Consider the following 17499-nt stretch of genomic DNA (forward strand, 5'->3'; position numbering starts at 1 on the left):
TTCTGCCCCATTTTTTTTTTCACTCTATATTTGCATCTCTCATAAACACTGCTGAATCATTAGGTGCAACAGCAAGAAAAACATTTTTAAAAAAGACAGAAAAAAATGTGCATTAGGATGCAACAGATGGATGAGAGGAAGTGGAGTTAAGATGTCTATCACTGTACACCACCTTCATCCAGCAGTTTAAGTGATAAACATGTTTTACATGAAGGCCATGTTGTGTATTGCCTTGGCTCTCCCTTTTATGAAAAGAAAGCACTCCCTCTCCCACACAGCCCTGAATAGAGAAGTGCTCTGTGACCACACACATCTCTGCCAGGTCTTATCTCAGTGCCAAACATTTGAGCCCTGTCCCTGTCGAAGGCCTGTGGGCTTTTGTCCCCCTGTCTGATCTGTGATTGTGGTTGAGAGAGGCTCAATGGGGAAAGGCCTCCGTTTCGTGTTAAGCTCTGGTCACTCTCAATAGGGCCTGTCTCTGCAGGAGAAACATTGAAGCTCAGGGAGCACAGTAAGAAATGGAGAAAAATGAAACTGTTATTTAAAAATAAAATGTGCATCTTTGATATTAAATGCAGCCCATTCCCTTTTTTCTTATCTGAAAAGACACATTGAAGTTGATTCAATGTGTCTTTGTGTGCAATTACATAATTCTGAAGTTTTCTGAGGGAGTATTGAGGTGTAATTTTTAGTTTTTGTTTGTCAGCACATTGACAAAATTGCCCACATAGACCAGTTATGCAGTCTTACAGTAAAACTACAAGCCTTATTTTTGATACAAAAGAAAGAAAAATGAGGATGGTAAGGAAAGGTGATGGAAAATAATATTTTTTTACCTTCACTATAAGTATATTTATGTGTTTGTTTTACAGTCACATGTGCATATTCCACAGATATTTGTACTTTAGTATGCTATAGATCAGACATCCATTCATTTATTTTCTGCTGTTTATCTGGAGCTGGGTCATGGGAGCATCTCTCCAGTATCTACCTTGGGGCCTTCTCCCGGTAGCACATGCTCAGAATACCTCACCTGGGAGGCAGCCAGGAGACATCCTTGGTGTTGAACCACCTCAGCTGCCTCTACTCTGAGTCCCTCCGAAATGAATGCACTACTCATCCCATCTCTAAGGGAAAACCCTGGCACCCTCTCGAGAAAGCTCATTTCCACCGCTTGTATCTGCAATTTCAGTACCTGTCACTCCTTCTTTTGGCTGCTTCTTTTAGGTGTCGGTACTCGCTACAGCAGATCATCAGCCTCCGTCTCAGCCTGTCCCTAGCATCCTCTTCTGACACACCAATCCTCTGCATGTCATCTTTCACTACATCCGTGAATCTTCTCTGTGGTCTTCCTCTTTTTCTCCAGCCTGACAGCTTCATATTTGACAAAAATGCCACTAAAAACAATAACACCACAGACATGGTTGTGAGATTGTGTTCCGCTACACTGAAATATGGGAAAGAGCTGGTGGCACTAACCTGTTACTCAAGCAGTCACATTAATGCACCTTTAACCTGTAATGCAAGTTAAATAAGAGAGTTAAAATGTCTCCCACTTGTCCAGATGTCAGGAGGGAGAATTGTTTTTTCGTTGTTTTTTTCTGATGTTGTTTTTTGGGTTGCTTCCTCTGTGGGCTTGGTTTTTCAGCTCACATTACAGTTAGATAATACAGAGCTCAATTCCTACATGATTATCTGACTTGGTGGATGTGATGGAAGGTTTTGATTTGTTATGTTCTGTTCATTTCAGCAGCCAGAGCTCAGTTTCCCCAAAATGAACTACAACATTACATTTACATTATTAATTATATTACATTGTTTCTTTGCATAACATAACTGGATCTGATGTCTGTTTATACCTCGGAATATACGTTAGTTCAAATCAAGTTATCCTTGATGACTCTGTTAAGCTTCAAAATGCTTCGCCTGTCCCAGCAGATACAGCCCTTTTATCAGCCCCATGTGGAAACAGTTGTTTCATATCACACTGCATTGAATGCATGACAATCATATACTTGTTTCACTCATGTTTGTAATTTGTCATCGTGTGCAGGAAATTCCAACATACAGCATTCACTGCATGCTTTTCACAGTGAAATATCAGTGTGAGAAAGTGTTTCTGGACCGTGTTATTGTTGTGATAAGAAGCCCTCTCCTCTCGTGACATTAAAGAATTTCTACATGAAGGAATACTTGAAGGCTGTATTGAAGGGAGTGGCTTTACTGTCAACCTTACAAGCTCAATGTTAGACTGAACTCTGTGTGGTAGTGGCCGAAGGAAATTAAAAGGCTGAGACAGCAGAATGTTTAGGTTTGTAAATCTTCATGCTGAAAAGTTGCACCAAACCCACCCTTTGAACTCCATAGGAAGAACAGAAAGGCATTTTATCAGCTTCAAAGGACTTGTACTTTCATCTCTGTTGTTTAGCCTTCTGGCATCTAATTAGATGTTTCCTCTCTCCACTGAGTGTTTAGGGGTGGGCATGGCACCAGTCCAAGGTTAAGAGCTGGCACTGCCCAGTGGGTAGATTACAGGTTAAGGTTGCTACTGCGGCTTCTGGAACATGAGGCTGCGGGCATCACATGTGTTGGCACAGGGTGCGGGCACTTCAGATGTGGTTAAGGCCATGTGGAAGCTTTCTAGGGTTTATCCCGCCCAGCCCAGTTTAGGGCTCCCGAACAAGAGAAACAGAGTGCAGCAGTGAAACTCAGAAACCTGTGTTTACACAAACAAACATAGAGATGGTTTGTGTGTATACACAAGTGTCTACGTTTGTCAGTGTACTTTCGTTTTAAAGAATATAAACCAAGAAAATATAGTGAAGACAAATGTTGATATTTGTTCTATTAAGAGTATGCGATTCTTTTGTTAGCATGCTGCTTCATTTAGTTTGAGACTTTCTTACATAATTAACAGAGCTATATATGTGAGTGACAGGTTGGAATTCTTCTGCTAACTTTCTGTTGGAATAAAGGAGAGCAATGGTCCACATTTTTCTCCATGTGCAGCTGTCTTAACTTTTCAGCTGTTAGATGAAAGCTCAGGCCACCATTCCTTAAATGTATTTACCCTGGCTCGTGTTGAGAGAATGGTCTTCTTTATACATTATTAGGTCGATCGACAAGCATGTTGAGGGAAAGACAAACAAGACGCCAGGACCTAAGAGATTGGCAGTTCTTTTTACATGCTAACAACATGGGCGGTGCAGAGTCAATATTCAAGTCATAAGTCAAAAAGATGTCAAATCTGGTGTTAGTGGTTCCCACGCTTTGCCCTGCCAAACTCTCTGAACCATGCACTGCTAATCTTTCTTGCCATAAAGCCATCTTATGCACCCCACCCCTGCGCTCTTCTTCTGTCGTCCCAAGTGGCTAGGTCTGACCCGGCCACTAGGTTTTATCTTTAATCATGAAATGATTCTGGAGCACAGTGTTTCCCCCTCTGGACTGCTGAGCTGCTCGATCCTTTGTCAGGGATGTTAATTGGTCATTTAAGGCCAGACTCAGTGGATGGTATCCGTTTCACATGTGACACTGGTAGCCTCTGAACCGTGTCGGTAATTATTCTTAATGAAGCGTGGCACTGGGCAAGAGCTGTGATATATTGTACAGTGTAAATTCAATATTTGCTTTTTTCTGGTGTATTTTTCTTTTTCTGTCCTTTTCTCTTTAGACCCTGAGACCTAAAGCAAACAGATTAAGAAGTTATGTGATTCTCTACTTAAAGAAACATGTCCAACACTGATGTCTCTCAGGTCACAGAGTTCACTTGCAGAGCAACTTCGCACCAGGCTCAAAAGGCGCATACTTTTGAATATGAACAAAAATGATTCCTGGCAATAAAAAAATCTGTCTCATAAAACATTCTCCTGACACATTGCATGGGAGGAAGTAAAACATCACCAGCAGGGAGTTTTTTTTTACATTTTTGTTGTATAAGGTGCTTTGAGTGCTCAGGTACAGTAGAAAAGTGCTATATAAGAACCAGTCCAGTTAGTGTATGCATGATCCCTGCATTTTTCTGCCTGGATGGCATTCTCTGAGCCATGAGCCATCCTCCTTCCTTAAATATTCAAGTAAGCAGAATTTTTATCTCACTTGAAAATTATATTTGATGACCTACTTTTTTATATTTAATTTTATTATCCACCTTAGTAAAGTACGTCATGCACACCTGACTGCAAAGTTTCCTTCCACACTTTTATATCTCTGTCTCTTGTTTCCCTGTCTGCTGACTAGACGAGATGTAGCAACTGCTGTTTCAGCCAGATCCGTGCTGAAGTAGTCTTCCAGTAGGTGGACAACTGGTTCATGTGCTGCTTTGCAAAGCTCACCAAGGCAGCAGAGCAGAGTAAGGCAAACATTTATCCTATCCCTCCGTGAGCCTGGTTCTGCTATAGGTTTCTTCCTGTTAAAAGGGAGTTTTCCTTCCCACTGTTGCCAAGTGTTGGCTCATAGGTGACTGTTCTATTATTGGGGCTTTTCTCTGTATTATTTTAGGCTCTGTGATATAAATAAAACTCAAATGAATTGAACTGGATTAAGTATGCCCATTATGAGCTAGCTGGCAGCCATCGACAGCTGCAGTTCAGTGGAGATACATGTACCAGATTCAACACAAGACTATAAGCACAACTGATCTCAGTTACTTTGTAACATTGGAAGTGCATGCAGGAACGGAATGCATCCTTTATTAATGTCCATAGTGGTTAGCATTGCTCGTACTAAAGGAACAATCAGCTTACTTTAGCATGTAAAAAAAGTTCTTTGAAGTACCAAAAATAAGTGCCGCTGGGTTTAAGTGCGCTAATATGTTGGCTCTTTAAAGTACAGTCTCATGACTGATGTGTATCTGTTGTAAAATGAGTTAAAAATAGAACATGCGTATCGTAAATAACCTGAAATGAACAACAGCAGAAATGTCCTCAGTCAGGACAAGTTGTGGGCGTGTTTGATTTGAGTCATTAAGCAGCCAAAAACAGCACTCAGTTAGCATGCAAATGCTGTTTTAAAACCCTGCTGCACATACAATCTGACAGTGTGAGTGAAAGTGAAATCTAATGAGTCTGAGAGCTGTGAAAGCACTGTGAAAGTAGGACACAAGCGCACAAATGGGCAGGCTAATTATAGAGCTACATGTGTGCAAATCTGCTCAGTTAATCTGTGCAAGAAAACCAGTTCTCCCAAAGGAAGTGTAAGTCAGCGCAAATAAAGCGTGTTTTGGCTAATTAAAGGCTCCCGTTTGTCTGTTTATGTGGGTGTGTGTATGAGTGTTTTTTAACTTTAGTGTGCAAATGTGAGTTGTGTCTAAAGCAGCCAGTCCCCAGAGGACACCAGTGTGTGCTGCAGCCAGTGGATCTCAGCTAATGGAGGAACATTGTGAGGAATCTGATTTTATAGGCTCATATTAAGCTCATTTTGCCGTGTGTATTTTAAGACTCTCGCATAGTCTGCTGCTGCAGACATGTCCAGCTGCTGCTCCAAACTCACATAGAGTCTGATGAAAACAGCTGGCACTCTAAAAAATAGAAAATCTCTTTTGATAATTGGGGAAGGTTGTAATTCAGAGCTGCTTCTGTCCTTTTGAGGTCCGTTAAGTACAGGCTACACAGAGCCTCGGCTAACGACGGACGGATCGGGGTGCATATTTCAGTATCTCAAATGACTGATGCCTTGTTTTCCCTGAGTCAAGTTTAGATTTAGTACTGTCACTAAAAAAAAAGAAAACAGATTTATGAGACTTCATGTTTACATGCTGTAAACTTATGTAGCGACATACAGTAATTCCTGCTTGCTTGTAAATAATTAAGAAAACACAAAATCCTTTTCTTTCAGATCTCCCACCAAAAAGGGCAATGGCGTGTTTTTGCTTGTTTCTTTCGCTTCATTACCCAGAATCAGTTAGATTAAATCTAAAACCAACAGTTTGGAAACCATCTGCTTTTTTATTCAAATAATGCGAAGCTAAGTTGAAGGGTGTCTGTGGTCAACACTGTTGGCTCGCGTGACGTCAAAATTGCAGAATTTTATTATTCTGTGTCACATGCTTTGCTGCTTTTCTTTAGCAGCGGGTCCTGTGATCAAGTGCCTTTTTTTTTTTACAACTTCAGAACCATTTTAACACAACCAGAAACATAAATGTGCCAGAGGTTTGGCAGGGTTGCATGTAAATGGTTGGTGGCCTGAGGATGGAAACAGCACAGGGACGTTTACAGCCGGGCTTCGCTTCTGTCTTACTAGTCAGCAACAGTAGCTGGCGTGCTGAAGCTGAGGTTTCACCGGGTCGCTGCACTTTAATGGATTGAAAATGCTTGACGCATCATGCCTCACTTGCAGAGAATAGTCAAACCTGTTCCAGTCTTAAACATGGGCTTGATGCTTGTTATTGGTTTTTTGGGGACAGCCATCCTTTCAGAGGAGCTGAAGTATCCAAAGTACCCCACCTCTTTCTACTGTCACTTTAAGATGCATTACTCCTCCTGAGTGTGATCACAGTCTCTTCTTTGTATGCTCCACTCATGCATGTTTTTCAGTATTCCAGTTCAGGTCAGGGGGTCAGGGGGTGAGCAACATAAAAGCCAAAGCAGAGGTCAAAGTTGAAACAGGTTATTAGCCTGAGCCCCGTTATGTATGTGGCTTTGTCGGTAAATGTTGACATCACACCAGAATGTGAGTTAGCAGAGGCATATCTGAGAGGGAGGAGCCCGTCTGAGAGCAAGCAGTCAGCTGGTGCTGAGGACAAGTTTAACCCACCTTAACACAAATAAGTGGTGAATGTCTTCCATAAAATATTCATTTATTCACATTTCACAGCATTATTGCAACACAAACCATGATGATTAGTGCTGCTTTAATCGCAGGACATGCAGAAAAACACAGATAATTCTATCATTTAAAAAAAGCAATTAAGGTTGAACCAATCGATCTACACTCATGTGCTGTTTCAAATGTAATCCATTTCAGTTTTATGGTGCTGCAGAATGCTGCCTCCACCTTATACACACAGTTTCCCCAGAGTGAGCTCTCTTTTGGATTAGGAACTGCCATCACGGATCATAGCTACATATCTTAATCCAAAACTAGAAACAGAGACCATGGCATAAAATGTTTTTATATACACATTATTGCTGTTTAGGGTCAACAGTAACAGTGTAACAGACACGCACAGTGACTGATAAGTGAAAGTTGCTAAGGGTACTGAAAAGTGACAGAGGAGCTGAGTCAGACATGAAGCTGACACATAGGGATGCACTCAGACTGATGCGTGTGTGTGTGTGTGTGTGTGTGTGTGTGTGTGTGTGTGTGTGTGTGTGTGTGTGTGTCTAAAAGGTTCTTATGGTTCATTAAGAAAATTCCACAGTGCTGTGTCAACCCTACCTGCTATTAACGGTGAGTCAGATACTAAGAGCTCAGTAAAACAGACTTTTGCATTCCTGTATGCTTACTATACCAGATATGTTGGGACTCTATCCTCCTTTAAGTTTACTACAGACCTGACTTCACTGGCCACAAATTTTGACTCAAAATTAGTTGCAAAGACAACTCCCTCATCCTCTGTAGCAGATATTAAATAACAGATTTCACAGTCAGTGGTTTCACCCAGTCTGAAGGTCATGTGCGTGTTATTATGATGGCAGACAGTGGAGTTTGATTGTGTGTTTATTTTGTGCCTGTGTGTTTGTAGGGCATGGCTTTCTCCCTGGAGGAGCGTCTCCAGGTGGGGATCCACGGCCTGCTGCCTCCCTGCTTCGCCAGTCAGGACATGCAGCTGCTGCGAGTGCTCAAGAACTATGACATGAAGAGAGATGACCTGGACAGGTGAGACTGGCCCAGTCTAACACAGATGGGGAATCTCTTCACAGTCAATCTACAATGACTTACCCACCTTATCTTCTATCAGCTTCGAATCAGCAGCCCATGAAGGGTTGAATTTCAACTAATCCTCCTAGTGCACACAGAGAGTTCCACATCTGGAAGCCTTCAAGACACGAAAGGGATTAGTGATCCGCCCCTCTAAAGTCCACATCCATCTCCTAACGCCATAGATGTTACCTAAAAAACCTGCACGCTATTCTCCCCATCTCTCCTTCCACCACTTCTTGTTGTCATACCCTCCATGAGGTCCAAATGAAAAGTGCAGACAGTTTTACATGCTTTATTAAACTCAATGCTGTTACCATTGTGCAATGAAAGTGCCATTTCAGTTCGAGCTCTTTGATTAGTCAAAGTCATCATCTGGTTTACTGTTTTGAATTATCTGCAGAGCGCTGAATAATATGTGTTTGTGAAGCTGCCCCTTGCTCTAGTAAGCTGTCACTATAATGCTTGTGAGACAGGATTCAGGGTCAGCAGGAATTACTGTAGATAGTTTCTTAACAGCCTCCTCATTTTTCACCATAGCAACAGTGCAGCGTCAGCATATAAAAACAGTTATTACAAGCCTGACATTGCCATTCCCATGCCCTATCGGTGTCATTTACAATCTCTCCGGGACTTGAGCGTCTTCCAAACTATGAGTTTTGCTCTCGTAGATCACAGACTGCTATTTGCCTGTCATTGCTCGAGCATGCTGTGTTTACATACAGTCTGTCCTGTGACTCCTAATCCTTCATTGGTGTTTAACGCTAGATGTTGTCATTCATTTTTTTATTCAGCATAACTCAAAATGTCATCTTCCCATACTATTTTAATCCCACATGTGGAATTTGTCTTGGTTTTGAATTTTTGTGAAAAAAGAGAAACGGCACTGTGAGCACATGCGTTTGCCATTTGAGATGATGGAGCGACTTGAATGCTTGCTGTGACTGCGCCGTCAACACTGGAAATGGATGTTCAAAGGCTTTGCCAAGCACAATACTGCAGGACATAAAATGGTACAGCTCAAGGGGAGCTTCACATCCAGTGATGTTGTTAAAAGGCATTAACAGATTTAAAATGAGCCAAGGCTGAGCAGAGCTTGCTGATCGCTCATGCTAAGACAGATGAAGGAAGAGATAGATGAGGTCCTAAGTCAGCTGCCCCACTAGGTTGACTTTAAAGGAAACAATGCATCCAATAAGTCGGCAGGGATACTGCTTTATAAAGCAGTGTGTACTGTAAATATTGCTGTTTCCTGGGTGTGGGAGTGTGCTCCCTTTTAAGGTTAAAAATGGAGAAAGAATTTTTTCTTAACATTTGCCAGCATCAAATCAAACCATATCACCCCACAGGAAATTATTAGGATTTTATATGGAGACGTAACTAGTTGTGTGGTTTTGTTTGATGGTTTGATGAGTGACAATCACAAGTGAAGTCATTAAAATGTTGAAGAAAAATGTAAAACGTCTATTATTGTGCTCAATTGAAGCCACGTGTCGACGCAGTTTCCACCTTTTTTCTCAGTCGTGCCCTTCTTTGTGTTTCGGGATCTCCGTTGATTTTACACATGAAGATCAGTTTACTTTCAAATCTTTTACTTTTCTCTCAGCCCACCAAAGAAAGAAAGGATTATATTGTGAAAATGACCAAATGTGATCATCACATCTCACTATTGCCTCTCTTTAAATTCCACAGACAATTCAACATACATGGAAATACAGTATATAAGGCAAAAGCAAAGTTTGCAGAGTTTTAATGAACTTGAGAGTCAATATTTTGCATGAACTTTATTCAACACCTGAACTCTCTGAGGCAGCTTTCTCGTCATTTCTTTAAGTAGTCTTGAGGAACAGTTCACCGGGCTTCTTGAAGGACATTTAAAACTCTTCATTAACTGCTTTTTGTTCTGTTCGCTTTCAAGATCCAACACTGCTTTAATAATGTTGAGCTCCAGGCTCTGGGGAGGCTCATCCATGACTGACAGTGCTCCACTATGTGTGTGTTTTTTCTACCCAGGTATGCTCTTATTGCAGGGCCAGTGGGTTTGTTATGCTGAAAACTGAAGCCAATCAGACACTTTCTAGAAAGCTTTCTAGAAAAGAATAATAATAACTTTATTGACTCCAGAGGGAAATTCATATGTCTGACACAGCTTATCTGCTGTTTGTATGAAACTGAAAAGCCTGATGGGTGTGAATGATTTTCTGTAACTCTAATAGCTAATTTAGATAGCTTTAATCTCAGCCCTTGCTTAAATTTTCTTTTAAAAGTTAATCTTTTAATTTCCTTTTTTAACAAGTCCATAATCTACTCTCTACTTTCCCCCCTGGCACTGATGTGGGTTCTGTACTGTTCCATAGCAACTTTTGAAGGTAAAAATTAATATTCACATGTTATCAGCAAATGACATTACTAATGGCTATGAATATATTCTGTCCTTCCTTTTATATGAGTATAAAGAAATTTCAGTGTCTTTTTTTTTTTTTTTTTTTTGTCTGTCCCATTTGGTTCTTTAGCCGTCAGAATTGTTGTCTGAAGACCAACAAGGATACCAAATGGATTTATTCTGCCAAATGGATCATCATGGCATTGTGGTCCATTTGATCAAACTTTGTTGTTATTATTTATTTTATTTTCAGTTGTTACAGATGGGACAGACATGACTGGGGGATAGGGGAGAAAGAAAGAGAGGAAGGAAAAGAAAACAGAAGGAAAAGAGACAGTGAGAAAGGGCACTTACAAAGACAAAGAGAAAGAAAAAAAAAAAAATCTCCTGGATCACCTGTTGAGAGAAAAAGAAGAGAAGACAAGCAAAAAAAACAAAACAAACAAAAACAAAGCAACATACTAAACACAACACCATCATTTCAGTGTCTTTTAAGTGTAGACCATAGACTGTGTCAGCACACCTGCCAATTAATGAATTGCAGTTGGTAACCTCTGGGTACCAACCGGTCACCCATCATGCAACACCCTCAGCCTGTGGGTGACTTGCTTTAAATTGCAAGGCGATAAAGCAAGTCGCCTGGTGGGAAGCAACCTGTCTTCAGTTAGTCAAGGTCAAATTGGACAGACTGCAGTCATTCTCAAGCAGATTGGTGAAAGGTTGCAAATTATATTTTGCAGTCTAATTTATAAATGCAGACAAATTGCCAATGTTTCAATCAGTCTGCTGAGCAGAAAGTCATTTTGCAGGTGAATCACTGTCTTACAGAAACTGTCACTATTCATGGAGGAATTTCTGTTTCAAATCTGTGAGCTTTTACATGAAAGTCTGTTGGAATCAGCTCTTTTGGAATTGCAGCTTTTGGCACTTCCAAGTTCTCTTCATTTTTCAGCCCTAGAGCTTGCCATTTAGTGTAGACTAGAACAAACCATTCACAACTGTTTTGTCACCATTTCCTTCTTAAAAAGACAGACTCTCTTTCTAGTGTTTCAGCAACAGAGACAAGCTTTCATCATGCCACTCTGGCCAGACAAAGAGCCCCAGAGTAACATTTTCCACTCTCTTTTTTAGTGCTGTGAATTTTGAAGTTTTGGATCTGGCATTTCACCTGAAACAAATCCACTGAGCAAAAACCCCCAAAAACCTCAAGGGCAGCTTTTTTCCTGTAGTTTTTGGTTCACCTCAGCAGATCATGTTTGCTCAGGTGTCATGGACACAGTTTCATCATTTTGGTTCTTACTGTAGGAAACCGATACATACTGTCTTTGAGTCTTCAGTAAATAACAGATTGAAGGCTAAATTAATTGAACTTTTTTAATTATATGATACTGCAAAAGCAAGCCGTTCTATGGTTATATTTGGGCTCAATATGAAAACACATCTCTTCAAGAGCAGCTGTCAGCACCGTGCATTGTGCAGGTGCTGTGGCCTAACCTATAGCAGAAAGGCCGTGCATTCTTTTTATCGTCTCAACAAGAGGCAGCCTTGTGCTCTTGACTTCATGGAAACTTCTGTGATTAGGAGTAGAGCCCTTTCAGGCATGCTCTGCTTAATTTGGTTCAAATGCAAACCTTCAGTTCCCAGTAAATCTACAATCACAGTCAAAAGCTTGTGTAGGTTATCTGAGAACTATTTTTATTCTCTTTATTTGTTTCAGTCATTTGGAACACAAGTAAGAACTGTCTTCGCAAATCAGGTTTTAGGGGGAATACTTCTCTTCTTTTCCTTCTTTCTCATTTTTTTCAGTAGCTTCAGTTCCTTTAATCTCCCTGGTTTGTTCACTGTTGCAGCCATGTGAACACAGTGTACTCTCATCCCTCAGTCTCCTTGATAGTCTCTTGCAAACATCCAGGATTTAACATCTGACTTCAATAAGCTTAGGTTAGCAGGTACCATTTGTCAAGTTGCTTAAGATTAACATGCTCTCTTTTCTTCTCTGTCACTCCCAGATATGTGTTCCTAATGGGGCTCCAGGACCGCAATGAGAAGCTCTTCTATCGGGTGCTGTTGTCAGACATCGAAAGGTTTATGCCCATCATTTACACCCCCACTGTGGGTCTGGCCTGCCAGCAGTATAGCCTCATATTCCGAAGGCCTAGGTGAGTCACTTTCAGTGTTTTTCTTCCTCTTATATTGTGAAACGGTACATTCCTAAACCAATAAACCCACTTAACATTACATTTATTATCAGTTTATTTCAGGCAATGTTGTTATCCCTCAGTTGGTCTTTTAACACTTCGGTTATTAAGTGTTTTATGGTACTGGTTGTTGTGCTCAGTATCAGCCAGCATTTCTTTCTGTCTTTCTCTTACTGCTGGCTGTGTGGCATCTATATTTCACTGCTTCATCCTGCCCTTTTACACACCGAGTCCCACTGAAAAGAAGTGCCTGGTCACAGGTGTCAGCTAGTAACATACCATAGACTGATGGTATAAGGATAAAGGCAAAATGCAATCTAAACGCACATGGCAGATAGATTATGGTGTTCAAAAAGGATGAGAGATTCACTGGAGAGACAATATGCTAAAAAAGTTGACAGGCAGCAACAATAATCTTTTTGGATAGGACAATCTGGGATTTAATCAGTTGTGTAGATCATTATTTCACCCAAGGCTAAAAGCCATATAAGTCTTCAAGCATGTGTGCCACCAAATGACTGGTTGTACTGTAACGAAACCAGAAGCTCAAAGACTCTTAACCTATGTGTATGCTATGTTGGAACTGGACTCTTTGATGCTATAAAATCTGAAAGAAACTTGGAAGTTGCGGTAGGCCTTAAAGTTGTAGTTTGGTTGGACCGCTCAGCTCGAGGCAAAACCGCAGTAAGCTGTTGAAATCAGTCCACCATTTACCTTGACTGGATCTGGCTCTGCTCCTTGCAGACAGACATTCACAGGTTTGCCTTTCTCCTCTACTGTAAACACACACACACACACACACACACACACACACACACACACACACACACACACACACACACACACACACACACACACACACACACATATTTCTCTGATTGTATCTGTTTTCTTTCACCTAGGTTCATCTGGTCCAAGTCTCTCACTATCTGACAAATAAATTCCCTGAGCAGCTACTACTAGATATTGAGCTGATACTGCTTTCACTCTTGTTCTGTTTTTCTTGGATCCTCCTCCTTGCATTTAACCTTTTTCAGGTGGTTACAAGTGCTCTGTTTGCTTCCCACTGAAAAAGGCCACCATTTACCTGTCCTCCATGGGCCCTTAACCTCACTTAACTGGAACTATAATTATTGACTCTGTTCAGCCTCAAGCAACCAAGCAATTTTAGCTACTAAAATGACAGGAGTGGAGTCATTTATGACAGTTTATATTTTCTACTAGAATGCTTCTCAATGGCTTTATTTGTGTTTATCAAAGCTCTAGCCATTCTTACAACACATGTTATAATTGTTCTGTTTTTCATGATTTCAGTCATTTTTAAGCCAAACAAATTGACTTAATTGACTCCTTTCCATCAGTTTAACTATTTTCATTGTTGCTAATTTGGGCATTAAGTAGCTACCTCTCTGCAGCTCCAAATCTTGTGCTCTGTATTTGTTAGCCATGGTTCACTGCAAAACATTACAAGGCAACAGTTAGAAGTAGAAAATTACAATAAAATCCAAATCTGTAACGTACAAAACATATGTGTAATTCTTGAGTCATCAACAACCCCATCACACCAACGGTCCAATCACAAGAAGTATGAAAACATCTGGAATTAGATTAACAAATGCATGGCTGGAAACATCTTTGCAATTTTAAAATATCACAGTGGCACATGTAAATATGGACCTCGGGTCATAAATGATATCAACTGGTCACTTTAAGGTGAAAGAATTAATAGGATTCATGTAATCCTAAATATAGGCATAAACCTACTCTATGTTAGTAAACTACTGTCAGGAGCTGTAAAAAATATACACCTCTGAATCTTCATCAATGATGACCTTAATCTTAGGAACACTACATTTAGAAAAAAATGTTATCCCAAGTCTAGACCATCATGGGTGAAAATGCCATCATTCTAACTGACACACAAAAACTATTTGCATATTTCCAAAACAGACTTTCTTGTCTCCAAAACATAGGGTTGGGGTTTGATATCACCAAAAAAACTAACAGGGTTAACTAAAGGTGACTACTAAAATAGTTTAACAAAGAAGCTGGAGTTAGACAGTTAGCCTGATAGAATGGTAAAACTTACACTGCTCTTACATTACTTCCTCCATACTTACACATGCTTTGTCCGATGGAGAGATGTGTTCTCACCGTCAACTACAGCCACACCAAGTGCTCCAGAAGTACTTGGTTTGAGTACTCATAATAGTTATTTGCTGTACATTGCTCACTTTCAAAGGTTGCCATCTTGGCTGTGCAGTTGGAAGTAAAATGAGGATATGTTGTCTACACCAATGGTTGTGCCAATAAAAGCTACCTAGCTAACAGTGCCTGATTGCACTTGAAACCACATATTACATTTATCCTAGAATTGTTATGTGTGTTAAATTGTCACCTTTATTGTAGAACAGTCTAGTTTTATGTGTGGTCAGAAGCACAACATGTACAGCTGATATTCACGCTGCAGCAGCTACCACAACAGTTACAGTCAAGAGACTTGGAAAATCTCCCAGCTACTCCAAAGTTACAAAGGGTAACTCCACAAACTTCATTCAGGAGATTACCACAGATACCCTCACTGACATAACCCCAAAGAGAGTTAAATCTCCCAGACCAGAGTGCTTTAACTTGTTAGGTGACTGTGTAAAACACTGTGCTATGGATCCACTCACTCTAAGATAACACTAACCTTTCAAAAAGTCTTATTCTGCATAGCTACATATGTAGTGTACTAACAGAACTGACCTAAACTGAAACACAATAATAACCTTAGAAATCAAAGAATGATGTCAGAAGGGTATTGTATATTTTAAAGATACCAAGTAGCAATGGGGATCTACCAGTATTCCCTGCTATCAGGAATCTGGTCTGCAGCAGCGGCAGAATTTTGGTTTATTGAGTCATGATTTCATACAAACTCTTGGATTCTTTGGATGAGCTGTGAAACCGCAGTTTTCCAAATTGTGTCCAAACAGTTTTATTTTAAACACTTACCTCTGGTACATTTAAGGTGCTTGGAAACCAAAATTCTCCCAAGCACATAACATTATCCAACATCTTGCTGTTTCCCCATCCTTGCAAAACTATTTGGAAAATATTCCTAGCATGCTTGCCTTCTTCTCACACTGAGCTGCCTGGAGGAGTCATTTTATACACTCCCTCTGTCTCAGAGCAGAGTGAGCCAGAACGTGCTGCCAGAGCCTCCGGGGTTGGGAGCTTGGCCTCTTTGAATGCGCATCAGTGGGTCGGTTAGCAGAATACACCGGGGACAAATCCGACTGCCTTTAAGAGGCTCTAATAGATTTGGATTTTCAGCCAGGTTGCTGCTCTGTACTGACATAGCCTGAGAAAAGAACAATAATGTCTAGATTACTGCATTTTAAATCCCATGCTGACTGAAAGACTTGAAGAACTGAAGGGCTTCTATAAAACTAATGTCTGTAGTTTTATAGAAGTCCTTCAGCACAGGTTAAATAAGTGAATAGCATTTGCTATTCCAATGAGCTTTTTAAAAAAAAATCTTAACAGCTGCAGGTGGTCATATTGCATGATGATCTCATGTAATCTGTGGTTCATATAAATTCCCTGAAAAACTGCTGGTGAGGAGAAGTGATGCCTTTTGGAGAAACTTGGGTGACACATGTCCCTGTGCAGATCACACAAAATTCAAATATGAACACATGTTGCACTGAGGAACTACTATGTCAACAAGAGGGGGAAAAAAGGTTTGCCAGAACTTACAATTATGCCTTGCTGTCACACAACTAATAAAAGTCAAGCTCTAAAAATGTAGTTGAAGACTTTGGGACCAAATCTTACTCCCAACACACACGCACTATTGTTGCCCTTGAAAAAGTTGCTTTTAAGACAGGAGACCAGATCTGGGACAATTTGTGGGTAGTTGCTGTCTTTAAAGCAACTAGGATTTGGAGATGGCAATAAAATGACATTAAGATGGAGTCTGGTATCTGTGTGCTATCAGTTTGCGATTGAGTGGGGTCCGGTTGGCAATTATATGCAATCTGTTGGTGATAAACCAGTGAAAGTCACAAATCTGTTGCCAAAGTTCACATTATGCCTCAGTCACCTGACAAACTATAGCTCATGTGTTTAAGCCATTTTAAACAAATCTTTGAATGAAACTTCTCACTCACTGTTTTCCTCCAGAGTGTCTGGCCTGTTTGTCTTTTCTCTGTACCATTATAGAGCAAAAAGCTGGGTGAGATTTTGAACTTGTGAAACTGTATGGTGACATGGCCCCTGGGCAGCTTGTCATGCAGGTTTGGCATTTAACCTTGATGCCAACACAGCTGACATCAAATTAAGGGTGTTCCTCAGTCTACAAGCTGCAAAGGCATACTATCCATCCCCTGGACAGACTTATGGTAACATGGGCTGTGCTTGTTTTAAACAGCCTTTGAATGAACTCTTCTTTCTCCTGTTTTCCTCCAGCCCCTCTCCTGTTTTGTCTTTTCTCTGTACCGTTATAGAGCAAAAAGTGGACATCTTAGTTTAATGAACACGTCCTTTGTGTCATATGGAAAAACCACAAGCAAATATGAGTAATAACATTTTCCATGGACTTGACTGTAAGGAACTACACCACCTTTACAATTTTCTATGTGTTACTGCTGAGGACACGTGGCCGTCATTTTGGTGGGGTTTTTTTTCTAAGGTCAGGTTTCAGATTTGTTCTAGGTACATCTGGTGTAAAATGCTTCTGTTTTTGCTTTTTACTCAAAGGAAATTTGAGAAATCTTCATAATGGATTATTGATGTCACCATAAATCCATGTGTGTGAGTGCATATGTGCACGAGTGTCTTCTATACTGACCACCCTAGCAGCAGATTAGGTTCTAATCACTGGCGTTCAGGTATAAAGACTTTCTGTGTGGAAGCAGGAACCTCTCTTTGTCTCAGCTGACTAGCTGCTAATCTGCCTCTTGGACTAAACACTCTGACACCAGGACCTGTAGCAGAGGCTCAAAGTTGAGCACTATTAACTGTCAAACCAAGGCTTATTCACTGATCTAGATAGGAGAGAGACCGTCGGAC

General features: G+C 40.6%; 1 protein-coding gene and 1 long non-coding RNA gene across 2 annotated transcripts in view; one reads left to right on the plus strand and one right to left on the minus strand.

Annotated features, from left to right (window-relative positions):
* The window catches only part of me1 (malic enzyme 1, NADP(+)-dependent, cytosolic), a 79145-nt gene that overhangs the window by 19375 nt on the left and 42271 nt on the right, over positions 1-17499 (plus strand). The window contains 2 exon segments of the mRNA XM_031740295.2: positions 7685-7818; positions 12253-12402. Of these exon segments, the coding sequence (XP_031596155.2) occupies positions 7685-7818; positions 12253-12402 (284 nt within the window).
* LOC120442492 lies at positions 12431-15651 on the minus strand. The gene is made up of 3 exons (XR_005614722.1): positions 15439-15651; positions 13847-13895; positions 12431-13217 (listed from the first exon to the last, which is right to left on the minus strand). It is a non-coding gene; the product is annotated as an uncharacterized LOC120442492 (long non-coding RNA).

This window comes from Oreochromis aureus, linkage group 11 (assembly GCF_013358895.1).
Source record: "Oreochromis aureus strain Israel breed Guangdong linkage group 11, ZZ_aureus, whole genome shotgun sequence".
Lineage (NCBI taxonomy): Eukaryota > Metazoa > Chordata > Actinopteri > Cichliformes > Cichlidae > Oreochromis > Oreochromis aureus.